At 35.3% G+C, this 12,902-nt stretch overlaps 2 protein-coding genes across 5 annotated transcripts; both read right to left on the bottom strand.

Annotated features, from left to right (window-relative positions):
* Positions 1–180: 180 nt before the first annotated feature.
* On the bottom strand, positions 181–6,797 carry LOC125218324 (glutamine--fructose-6-phosphate aminotransferase [isomerizing] 1-like). 4 transcript variants are annotated; one of them, XM_048119974.1, is made up of 13 exons: positions 6,734–6,748; positions 6,429–6,655; positions 5,270–5,442; positions 4,678–4,786; positions 4,376–4,441; positions 4,115–4,260; positions 3,054–3,215; positions 1,894–2,254; positions 1,559–1,809; positions 1,349–1,463; positions 996–1,251; positions 743–911; positions 181–616 (listed from the first exon to the last, which is right to left on the bottom strand). In XM_048119974.1, exons 2-13 carry the CDS (start codon positions 6,640–6,642, stop codon positions 533–535), a joined length of 2,106 nt encoding a protein of 701 aa, XP_047975931.1. In that variant the 5' UTR covers positions 6,643–6,655; positions 6,734–6,748; the 3' UTR covers positions 181–532. The 4 variants fall into 4 exon arrangements, with proteins under 4 accessions (XP_047975931.1, XP_047975930.1, XP_047975932.1 ...); XM_048119973.1 differs by having other exon boundaries at positions 6,429–6,797; XM_048119975.1 differs by lacking the exon at positions 4,376–4,441 and having other exon boundaries at positions 6,429–6,796.
* Positions 6,798–10,295: 3,498 nt separating this feature from the next.
* Positions 10,296–12,446, bottom strand: LOC125220453 (receptor-like protein EIX1). The gene is made up of 5 exons (XM_048122622.1): positions 12,176–12,446; positions 11,566–11,708; positions 11,323–11,463; positions 10,562–11,062; positions 10,296–10,334 (listed from the first exon to the last, which is right to left on the bottom strand). Exons 1-5 carry the CDS (start codon positions 12,444–12,446, stop codon positions 10,296–10,298), a joined length of 1,095 nt encoding a protein of 364 aa, XP_047978579.1.
* Between the last annotated feature and the right edge of the window lie 456 nt (positions 12,447–12,902).

The raw sequence follows: 12,902 nt of genomic DNA, 5'->3' as shown, positions 1-12,902 counted from the left end.
GTAGTTCTCAAATAGTTTGAAATTTGAATCGTGCATCATTACTTAAAATACCTACTTATTATGATTTGATTGGACAAGATAAAGCATTAATGAACAAACATAAAAAAGTGCAATAGGTAGGACATAATTCGATAAATTTGGAATAATTCAGCCCAAGCAACTATTTTTCACTCTGGAATATTAAATCAAACCAAGAAAAGTAACCATCTTTTGCTATTATGACACCAAGTTTTATACAACCAGTTATACATGTAAAACAAAATTTGTTTTAGACAATGTGACATGTTTGGTAGGGGTGATAACTCATCTAGGGATGAAATTTTACATTTTTGTTCATAAAATTCCATCCGTAGATGAGTTATCACCCCTACCAAACATGGCCTATTCTGTGGACGATCAGTCGAGGCACATGTATGGACAAGCTAAACACAAGCAGCAGTTATCCTACCCGATTTTCTCACTAAAAAACTGAAGCAACACAGCATCTCGTGGTTAGAATATTTCAGGTATCATGTGGGCCAGGCAGCCGTCCTCATTGTGTTGTCACGCTTTTTGCAAGATTTCGTGGCTGGTCAACGTTGTATCCGCGGAGAACAGTCAGATGATATGCCAATAGCTGCAGTCACAAGACACGCGCAAGAACAAATGTAAAGCTTCAAGTTGTACTGCATCGTCTCATGGCGCCCGAGAGAAGAAAGCGATCAAGCAGTATTTTGTAAATATAAAAGAACGAGGATGATACCTGTAGAGGAACTATGTTGATCACCGGCTGCAAGCAGTCCTCAACAACAGGAACTTCAACTACACGGCAAGATCCACCAACACTGACAGATGCTGCATCACCTTTACTGCACATCACTATAAGTCTACCTTTCCGAGCATGAAGTTGCTGAATAACGGATTGTTGTTTGCTGAAAATTAAGTCTAAATTTAATATGATGGAATTGAGAGTTGCATTGCGGAAACATAACTTGTTCTATTAGGAAAAGCCTAACCTGAAACAAGCATCACGGGTAGCAATAACAACTATTGGAAGGGTCTCATCAACTAAAGCCAAGGGACCGTGTTTCATCTCTCCAGCAAGTATTCCTTCACTATGCATAAGTGATACTTCTTTTACCTTCAAGGCACCTTCCAATGCAGTTGCGTAATTGTAGCCTCTCCCGAAGACAAGAAGAGACTGTTCTGCAATCAGTAATTTAGCAAGATCTTTCATATCCTCATCGAGTTTGAGAACCTCTTTCACCTTATCTGCATATTATGGAATCTGGGATCATGATCACGACACATTTCTCTATGACAGTTTCAATTAATGTAACATGTGGCATGAGCAAAATTTTAAACATACTCGGCAAATCAAATAGGCCATCTATTATTGCTTCCCGTCTTCCTTGACTAGAAATTGTATCATCTCCAATTGCCAGAGCCAACATAGCCATGACAACGATTTGGCTTGTGTATGCCTGTTAGTGGAAGTACTTAATATAAGATAACACAACTGTCATGTGGTGACCGTAAAGACAGGAAATGAGAAGAAAAGTCTATAGTTTTTGCTTACCTTGGTACTAGCTACTCCTATCTCACAACCAGCATTTATGTGAACTCCGCAGTGTGTATGCCTAGCAATTGCACTGCCAACAGTATTGGTGATGCCAACGCATAAGGCACCATTCTCTAACGCATATTCTAATGCCTGCAATGTATCTGCTGTTTCCCCTGATTGACTAACAAAGACAGTTGTATCTTCTCTGTATATTGGCCCCTGCCTATCCACCAAATCACTAGCAATCTCCATCGTTACAGGGATACCTGCAAGATAGAATCAATTAGTTATGGAATCAACGAAACCATACAAAATATATGTATTGTATACATCTCACGAACTGGACAGACCAGAAAGTTCTTCCAAAATTGGCCTTGCAGCTAAAGCTGCATTATAACTTGTGCCACAACCAATGAAGACAATTCTGCGACTTCTCCTTATGGTTCTGAGGTGATCCTTTAGTCCTCCTAAGAGTACACTCTTTGCTTTGCATGATCCTCCACGTATAAGCCTCCCTCTCATTGTTGTTGTAAGAGATTCTGGTTGTTCATGAATTTCCTTCTGCATGTAGTGCTCGTATTTCCCTTTATTTATTTGCTCTACTTCCATTTCCAAAACTGAGAGTGCACGTTGGACAGAAGCTGGCCGCTTTAGTTTTTCACAACCTTTTTCTATAGCATTCTCATACTTGAAAATGGATGCTCCTCCATCCTATAACCATAGAAACCAATAACAGTGAGGCCAAAGGGGGACTTTAATGTAATTCTTCCTTAAAAGAGGCTTAGAAGAAAGCTACATAATCCTACAACCAATATCTGGAAAAACGATTCTCCAGAAAGAGAAACCGGAAATTAGAAGACCTTTTGTTTCTTCTAGATAACTTGTAGCGATTAGAATAATGCAGTTGACAATCTATGACCTCTAGATCCTCAAATGTCAAAAGTTGAAATTTGAAATATAGTTGTTTACTAATAAGGGAATTCATAGCCTAAGCAAACATCTCGATGAAATTTGTAACTTAAGGTATGATGCACCCCAACCCCCCAAGGCTCCCTTTTCCCTTACGGAGCCCTATGGCCGTTACCATTTAACTTAACAGCAATAGATCATACCATTATGTTTTGCATAATATACTTGGAAAAACTCTAAGACAATCAATGACACGTAGGTTCTAATAAATAAAGATTTTTGTAAGAATTAGAACTCTGTCACAGACTCATAGTGTTGCATCATTGAAGTTTCATAACTGCTTGAATGATGTCGAAGAAATATAATACCCCTATTGGTTTTGATCTCAACAAGAATTAAAAAATTCTCTTCATCTCTTCACTGAAATGAAATAGGAGGAAAAGGAACAGACAAAAAGATGAATGGAAGATCAGGGTGACAATTTGCTCTTCTATAAAATTTTTAATGCATAATACACTCCAAGCTAGCTGCCAGTTAATTGTAAGGGACATCATTAACTCAACAATAGAGGATATCATAATCCATTAATATGGTAATGTACCTGGATATGAACAACTTCACCATCCTCAATCACCAAAACCTTTTTTGTGTGTTCCACCAGAGCACTGGCATCACTCGACAAAAAGAGTTCCTTTGGTTGCCCATTGCTTAAAAGAAATTTTGTGTCATTAAAAGATGCTCTGCTGGGTTCTTCTATTAACTCCTGCCGTAAGACGAACACCATTCATAAAACAAGTGTATTTGTGTTCACGTCTTGCCTCAGAAAAAGCATATAGCTTTGTAGAATACAAAATTCAGAGAAAGTTATGAGATTATTCAACAGATCAAATAATAGTTTGGATATGCTGAACTAAACAGTCAGCAGATGAACACAAGGCAATACATCTCAACCAAGGAGTTGTATACGCCACTGAATTTCCAGTCACCTTGCCCTCAACTGTCACAGGTTGGGTGCAGATGGACACTTAAATTCTAAGAGGAGATGAGTAAGGAACAAGGACCAGACAATATGTAAATATACCCTTACTAGTCACTACATAAAACTGAAAGGAGATGCATCCTGATCTATATAATGAAACTTTGTTACCTGCTTTCTAAAATTAAAAAGGACCACCAGACCATTTACCCAGCAGCCTTAGCAATTAGCATACTGGTATCAACGAGTCCAGAGAACACCAACTCTAAAATACGAGATGCTATGCTTCTGAATTCCATTGATAGAAGACAAGGTTGGGTGAAGCGCAGTCTCCAACTAAGACTTGGACCTCTCTCTCACTCTGTCTCTCGCAAGAAAGACACATTCAACCACTCTACAGTGAAAAACTTCTACCCCCACTAACAATGACATTGTAAGTCCTGTGTGATTCTTTTGTCATGAGGATGAGTCATATGGAGAATGGGAGTCAAGACAATGAACTAGTTAATAAAAATACAAATAAACATGATTTACCAAGTTTAATAAAGCAGAATAACAAGTATAAACACTTTAAAGGGACAGAGTGGAAAGAAATGGTTCAAGAAGCTTCTAAGAAAAATACTTAATTACCTAACTGGTAATCTTATAGAGTATCTGGTACAAGAGAGCCACCCATTATGACTTACTTTTACACCAAGGAGCAACGGACTACCACGTTTGCAAGCAATCAATTCATTCGGATAATGCGTGCTTTTGAATATCAATGCATATGCTCCTTCCAGATGCCGCATAACTTCTAGCACAACTTGACTGAATGTGACACGCTTGTCACCTACACAATACACTTGCATTAGCAAATTTCCAATCTAATAACAGAAGATCTCATATGAAAAAATTACTTACAGAAAGAGATATAGTAGAGAATAATTAATCAGTTCGAGTAACACCTAAGACTCTGAAACAAGGGATGTATCTTGTGTCACTCAGTATTCCCCATGAAGATGATGTGATCACTGGAGAAGTTATTAGCTAAAATAGGAAACCTCTGATTATAATAAAGAAGTAATTTAATATAAAATGCCTAGAATAACACTTTAGTGTTCAATTGAGCTTATTGAATTTATAGTTTAGGGAAGTATATGTCTGGTATGATGGTAACATTGTGTAATAAATATACAGCTATGCAGCATAGGGCACAGAAGAGTAGCCACATTACATCACTAGTCCATGTATAGTTGCAAGAAGATACCTTCCTCATTTGCGTTGTCAAAGACAAATTTTGCAAGCTTCGGAATGACTTCTGTATCAGTGTCAGATTCAAAGGTGAAACCATGACGAACTAGTGTCTCTTTTAACACCTAGAGAACATACAACAGTCCGTCAATTAAATCTAGGCACACAGTGGAAGAAAAACATGACACTTCAATTATAAATTTCAAGAAATTCATCCAGCAAATATCAACTTTAACCAAAAGAAGTAAGCTCATTAGGTAGCTTTCTTAGTTATTAATTATTGTTGATGTCAAGTGAAAATCGTTACCAAGTTCCTGAAAGAGAATATCAAATTTAACACCTTTAAATTAAGAACAGCCCCTGCTGCGAACCATTTATTTATTCTTTTCTTTTAAATAATGCAAAATATATTGCTCTCGTGAAAATTGCTTCCAGAAGTAAGAAGAGGCAGCATGAAAATGTTGCTGCATTAGACTTTGTAAGAACTTATACCAAACAATGATTTGTAAAGATAGCAAAAGCTGCAGCAACAACTACATCCATGCTATAAATGAATTTGAAAGAACAACTAATAAAGAAAAATGGGAAAAATTAAAAAGCAAGCGAACCTCATAGTTCGTTATAACTCCATTGTGAACAACTAAGAACTCATTTCTTGAATCAGATGTCTGAGGGTGGCTATTCCTTGGAGCTGGTTCTCCATGTGTAGCCCAGCGAGTGTGTGCTATTCCAGCATGAACTGAGAATGACTCCTCTAAATTCAAATCGGTAGCAGCTACTTCTGAGACAATATAAATAATAATCATCACTAAGGGAAGGTAAAAGGAACAATGGACATCGACCAAGATGGAAAATAAATGAAAGGAATGCATTCCACTACATGTTGTACTATACTATGTGACAACATAATTTGCCGCTCAAAATCACCAATGCAAGCCCTGGGCTGTAAGATCCAGAATTCGCAGAAATGCAGTGCAATGTACATTTGATCATTCCAACATCTTAAGTTGTAGGCATTCTCCAATGGAGAAGCGAAATTTTGTAAAAGATTAATTGGCTTGGCAATATGAATGGACTATATAAGTACATCACTGTAAAGCTTATGAAGGTAAAACCTAGCCCTTATCATTGATCATTTGCAGAGCTAATTCAGCTCACAACCACAATGCTGGGATGATTCTCCAGTTTACGAAGTATCAAACAGAGGATAATTTTCTGTTAGATAAAAGCAGTCCATTTGTCATTTTAATACCGATTTCCAAAGCTTGGTCTTGACCTTTTTGCCTGAGTTTCCTATACCATACAGTAAGAAAAACAGACTATAACTCGGAGGAGGAACTGAACTTCTACTCAACTATAAAACATAAGAAGTTAAAGCAAAAGGTTATCAGTTACATTCCAAGCACGTGATCTTAAACAATTTCTTAGTACATAAAGTCTATTAGAGTTTTAATCTCTTCAGCCAGTTGAATATATTTCCCATCATATCATCTATTCCATTCGGTAATTTTACCTTTACCTCTCCAATTAAACGAACTAACGTACACCTAATCATCAAAGGCATAGAGTAGAAGCAGTTGATTTACCACTCCACTCAAACAGCAGTGATCCTCATGACAATATAACCGATCACATTCCTCGAGCCTCGGTTTCTAAATTTTGCATAAACACTAAAGCCGCAACTCAATCCCACAACTATGAGTTAAAAAATACTACAGTACTAGTAAAAAAAATTGAAGGATGAATGGTAATGGAAAAGTAGAGTACCGTGGTAAACAGATTTGACGAGGGATTCAATGTTGCCTTCCTTCCGAAATACGAGCGCGGGAGAGACGAGAGCATCGGAGGAGGAATCGATGGAAATTCCGGCGGAATCATATCCCCTGTACTCGAGGCGGCGGAGGCCATTGAACAAAACCTCCAAGATGTAGCGGCGGTCTCTGCTGAGGTTGAAATTCAAGTAGGCGAAAATTCCGCACATGATTTCCTACACACTGAGAAATCAATCGGAAAAGAAGATCATTTCATTGATGGAATTGGAGCTAAATTGTTGAGACCAATGGCGTTCTCACTTGGATTTCAGAATAAATTATGCACGTGTTAAGCTTAAACAATTCAATTGTCAAATTGTTTCAATTTTACAACAACGAAGGAATATCTTCTTTGATAGTGTACATAATATATTTATACTCCTACAAAGTTATAAATAATAGTAGTACAAAATTTTAATATGTAGTAGTTGATCGAGAGTACAGTAGTATAAAATTTTAATAAGTAGTAATTGATAAAATAAGAAAAATAACGTGGTAGTATAACATTTGATGCGGTACTATTCCTTATATATTTGATCAATGAGGGGTGCGTTAAAATGATAACACCTCTTAAAATAACATCATATCATCATTCATAGCCAATCATTTGTACACATGGACGAATAATAAGTTGTCATGTGATAAAAAAGGGGTAAAATCTCGGCCAGCAATATGCAACACTGTATACAATAATTTTTCTTGGTCAGCAATATCCAACACGCTATACAGCAATCTATAGATTGTTGTGTAGCGTTTATAATATTGCTGTGTAGCGTTCATAATATTGTTGGATATATGGTGTCACCGTATCATTTTAATAGGTGTTGTCATTTTAACACAAACCTGATCAATGATTCAGTAAATATTGCGCTAATATAACATCCACGCCTCCACACCACTACAAATCAAATTTGTATCAATGCTTGAAAGCCTATTTCAATTATAATTATAATATATTAATATTACACTAAAAATTAATTTCAAAACGTAATTAAAACTCCTTTTGTATTATTCTTTAAATTTTATTTAGTGTAGTATTATAACTGAGAGTTAATAGTAAGTGATTTAAATTAATATTTTAAAATATTTTGCTAAATTCTAAAATTGAAATAAAATCATACTCTTACTATCATATTTTTTTATTGTATATGCACCTTCCGTCCTAAGGTAATTAAGTCATACTTATTATTTTTCGGGTTGGTTGTCTCAAGGTAGTTGATTCATTTCCTTTTTTGCCAAAAAATTATTTTCTATCAAATTTACTTTCTCTTCATCTTTCTTACTTTCTCTCTTCACTTTAACATTTAACACATCAATTTCTTAAATCTTGTACCCAAAAGAAATGTCACAACTATCTTGCAACGGATGAAGTATTAGTTACAATTTTCACAATCACAAAACAATTAAAAAATGAAATGTTATATTTCGAGTTTTTAAGTTGTGAAATTAGCCAAAATTCAACAAAAAATTGTGATTTAATATAAATTATCACTAAATTTATAGGAGTATATAAATTGAGTTTTCAAATTCTATAAATTTTTAGTCTAGAACAATTTAAAAATGAAATTAATAATTCCTTATTACCATCAATATGCTTTAATCAAGTGTGGTTTTAAATAATCTACTGATATTACATTATTTTATAATAGTACTACTAGTTAAAGTTACTTTAACGACAAAACTTAAATTACTAAAAGATTATGTTCAAGAAACTAGTACTATTACTTATACTACTCAGGAATCACTACTCAATAAATTATTAAATATTTTGATTTGATTTGCAGCGGTGTGGAGGTGTGGATGTTAGACTAGTGCAATATTTACTTAAATCATTGATCAAATATATAAGGAATACTACCGCGTGTTATTCTACCATTTAATTGAATAATGAAAAAGTTGAGGTAATTGATATACAATACGACACTGTTTTTTTTTTACCACAGTAGCTCATGCTGTGATTTCTCCACAACAGGGGGGATCCGTTCCCATAAAATCCAGTTTAATATAGTATTATAAACTTTTTATATTTAGATTTAGTCTAAAATTAGTAAGTTGTGGCCTATTGTATAAATCATTACAATGATCATACAAATTGATTTGCGAAGATTTTTTTTGTTTAGTAATGCTATTAAATCATTGTAATATTCATATAACACCTACTCCCTAGAGAGATTTCGGAATATAGGTTTTAATTCGCTGACTTTTCGGATTTGGGATAAATTCGCTGACCTTTCAAATACAGAATTGAGCATGTGAATTTTTCTGAAAAATCAATAGACATCAGGGCGGAGGAGAGGAGTGGGTCTGCGCGGCATTCACGGCGGAGCTAGAGTCCATCGATTAGAGCTAGGACGAAGACATCCTGAAGGTGTTACGGAAGCAGAAAGTTGATGAAGTCATTGATGAAGCCGTGTGAAGAGTGTTGTCCATGGTGGAATGTCCAAAGGCGCGTCAGCAATACCGTCTTCTTCTTAGCAAATATTCCGTCACCGGTAGAAAAATTCAACAACTATTTAAATTTGTGAGATTATGTTATCAAGTTTAAAATTCATGAATTTTTCTTTAGCTTTGTTTTAAAGGGCAAGACATTTATTACGATCACCATCACTAACGACTATTTTTATAATAAATGAACTATGATAATAATTTTAGTTGAAAAGTCTTCCATAAGAAATTTCAATAATGAGGTAAAGTGATTTAAGGCAAAGAAGAATTATATAATATTTAAAAGTTAGAAAGAAAAATATAATAAATGTAGTATTTAGAAACAATTTTTTTTTTCGGCATAGAGATTAAGAAAGAGAAGTTTAGTGTGTTAAGAGAGAAGACAATATTAATTGAATATAGGAGTTGTAACATATGCATTGGCATGCATAATTTAAGTGTTTATTTATTTATGTAGAATACACGAAACGGTATATTAGACCAAGATTAAACAGTATGGATATAATATTTACAGATAATATAGTGGATATATGTATCATTTTCTGCTATGCAAACACGGTGAAACTAAGTATAAAAACACAAGCATTCATTTGTAGAAGAAATAATTACACACCAAACATAAAGTTCACAAATAAAAGCATAAAGTTAAAGTACATAGACATAATTTACAAAAAAAGTGGAAAAAAATTACGAACTTGTAAAGATCTTCATCCATGAGTGATGAGTTTAACCTTGATTGAACACTAAAAGCATGTAGTTTCCCCGCTGAAAAAATGGAGATGTTATAAAATCATAAAATGAAACCTTGATTGCCATGTAAGTAATGTAAACATATCTAATTAATTCGAGTAAGTGTTATGTTACTTGCAACAATTTGATGGAATTTAGTAGATGTTACCTGAATAAGTATTTCAGCTTCCGTTTGCATTTGGACACAAACACAACAATCCTGACGTAGAACCAATCTTCCGTAGCATCCAACACACCGAAAAATGCATTTCTCCATGATTTCTTCAGTATGAATGACCCAATAACTCCCCAAAATCCAAAAATAAAACCAAAAGTCGTTGATATGACAACTTCTTGCATAAATGAGAAGATGTTGTCATCTTTTTCATTCATGTTTTCCCGTGGATTAGTGGTTGATGGCCTCAAGCTATCTTCGGGGCACAATGGCAGAGGGTCGCCACAGAGTCCATCATTCCCGGCATAAGTGGATGCACTAAAGCTTTGGAGTTGAGTACTCGTAGGAATTTTTCCGAACAAGTTGTTGTTTGACAAATCAAGAACCCCAAGAGTTTGTATTTCTACTAAACTTGTAGGTATCTTGCCAGAGAGTTGGTTATATGATAGATCAAGAGAATCAAGCATCTTCATTTTACCAATATCCGGAATTATATGTCCTATCAAACAATTTCTGGATAGATTCAAGGAATTTAAATAGCTCATATTGGAAAATGATTTGGGAATGTTCCCAATCAATCTATTGCTTGAAAGATCAACGAGTTTGAGAAGCCCGAGATTTTTTTTGTATTCTGATTCCTTGCCTTTCCATTGAAATGATGAATATTCATACTCCCATTGTTCATAACCACCGGACCGTGTACCAATAGGCCAATAATAATTATATGCAGCGATACTTACACTTCCCAAGATAGTGAAATTGTTGAAGCAATCAGGTATTATCGAAGATAAACTGTTTATCGATAAATCTAGAACTTGAATATAAGTAAGACTGCATATCTCGAGAGGAATACTACCATGCAGTTTATTTCCACGAAAGTTTAGAACTCGCATTCTAGACAACTGCCCTATCCAAGTGGGGATCTCTCCAGTTAACTTGTTCCCTCCAATATCAATTATAACCAAATATTGACAAAGTCTCAAACTGTAAGGCAGCTCACCAGAAAAACCATTACCATGCATCTGGAGGGCAACTAATTCCTGTAAGTTGCCAAAAGAGAGAGGAATTTCACCAGAAAAATTGTTGTTGGCCAAATTGAGGTAGTTCAAGCTTGGCATTTTGTCCCAACAATTGGGAACCTCTCCTGCTAACTGATTATTTGATAGGTCAAAGTGTTGAAGATCATCGTGAGGAGTTTTGCAAATAGATGAAATTGAACCCGATAACTTATTTCCACTCAACTGAATATGTGATGCATTCACAGGAAATAATGGTATAGGACAGAGAATTGATTGCAACTAAGATCCATATTCTCAATGGAGGTGGTTGAGAGATTAGGAACTATACCACTTATTTGATTGTCAGAGAGACATAAGTAGTTTAATGAAGAAGCCGTACTCCACAACCACCTAGGTGCTTCATCTGTTATATTGGTACTATTGAGATTAAGGTATGCCAAATTCCTTTGAGTTTGGAGCCATTTTGGAAAAGATGGGCCTACTTTGCACCAGGCTAGATTTATTTTATTCAACTCAAAAGGCGGAATCCAATCAGAGGCAACATCCAAGATCAATGAATTGAAAGACAGATCTAGTGACTTTAACTTATCAAGCTTGGAGAAGAGGGATTCAGTCACTAAACCCTTCAAAGAATTATAAGAAAGATATAGACTTTGAAGGTTTGACATGTTGCCAATGGTTAGAGGAATTGAACCTTCTAAAGAATTAAAAGAAAGATCTAAAACTTGAAGCTTGGAGAGTTGTCCAATATTAAGAGGAATGGAACTTGTAACACTATTTCCCCTAAGATCCAGTTTTATCAATGAAGGAAATCCTCTTAGATCTGACATCGATCCATTGAGTTGATTAAAAGACAAGTCCAGTATTTCTAGTGATTCGAATACAGAATCAAGAAAAAAAGTAGGTATAGAACTCAAATGGTTGAACCGAGATTAAGTGAGAGTAGGTTGGTAAGGTTCTTTAATAGAGGAGGGAGGGTCCGAAAATCATTCGAACTAAGGTCAAGTGAACGTAGGTTGGCAAGGTTCCCTAATTGGGGAGGGACGGTCCCAAAATGATTCCGACAAAGGTTAAGTGATTGTAGACCGGTAAGGTTCCATAGCTGATGAGGGAGGGTCCAAAAATAATTTGAACTAAGATCAAGTGATTGTAGGTTGGTAAGATTCCCTATCTGATGAGGAATGGTCCCACAAAAGTTAGAGCTGCTAAGAGACAAGTGTTGTAATTATTTCATGGAACCAATGAATTCCGGGATTGGAATGCATCCAAAATTATTCCGACTGAGGTCAAGAGAATTCAAATGAAGCAACTCAACCAATGAGGAACGAATCTCACCTTGCAATTGACCGTCAGCATAGCCAACATTATTAAGTCGGAGGGTGATGACATGGCCAGTGGTGTTGCTGCAGTCAACACTGTGCCACTCGCAGCATTCGTCACTTTGCCACGACGAGAGAATTTCGTGATCATCGATGAGTCCATCCTTGAAGCGAAGAAGAGTTTCTCTCTCACTCTTTATGCACCTCACTTGTGCATCTCCCGAAACAAAGACAAGTGAAAGAACAACAAGGACATATTTGATATCTATTCTTAAATTAGAAATCATGTTCGAAGTGAATTGCATTTGTGGGATACTACATATTGTGTCAACTCTCGCGGTATAAATAGGTAAACATAAAATTGATACAATTTCTTAAATTATTTGAACATAATTCATGATTGGACAGCTTAGCGTAGCGTAGTGCTCAAAATCAAAGAAAATGAAAACACATAGTAATGCGTAGGCTATCCACTAAAAATCTGAACACTGGAAGATAAATCGTGATGATTATAATTTATATGCATAGATATTTTCTCATTAATTGTAGTACGTGATGGTGATAAAAAAAACAACTAAAAATTGAATGTATAACTACAAACAAATTTAATCATTAGATAAAAAAAATAGAAGGATGGGATTAAAAATACGTTGGTAGTAATTTTTAGCTGGCAATTGAATTATTTTAAGATCGTTTTAGTTCGTACAAAATATATGAAACTGTATGAACCAAAACGATTTAAA

This window comes from Salvia hispanica, chromosome 4 (assembly GCF_023119035.1).
Source record: "Salvia hispanica cultivar TCC Black 2014 chromosome 4, UniMelb_Shisp_WGS_1.0, whole genome shotgun sequence".
NCBI lineage: Eukaryota > Viridiplantae > Streptophyta > Magnoliopsida > Lamiales > Lamiaceae > Salvia > Salvia hispanica.
Note: the sequence above shows the minus strand (reverse complement) of the source record. Positions and strands in the feature narration are given on the sequence as shown.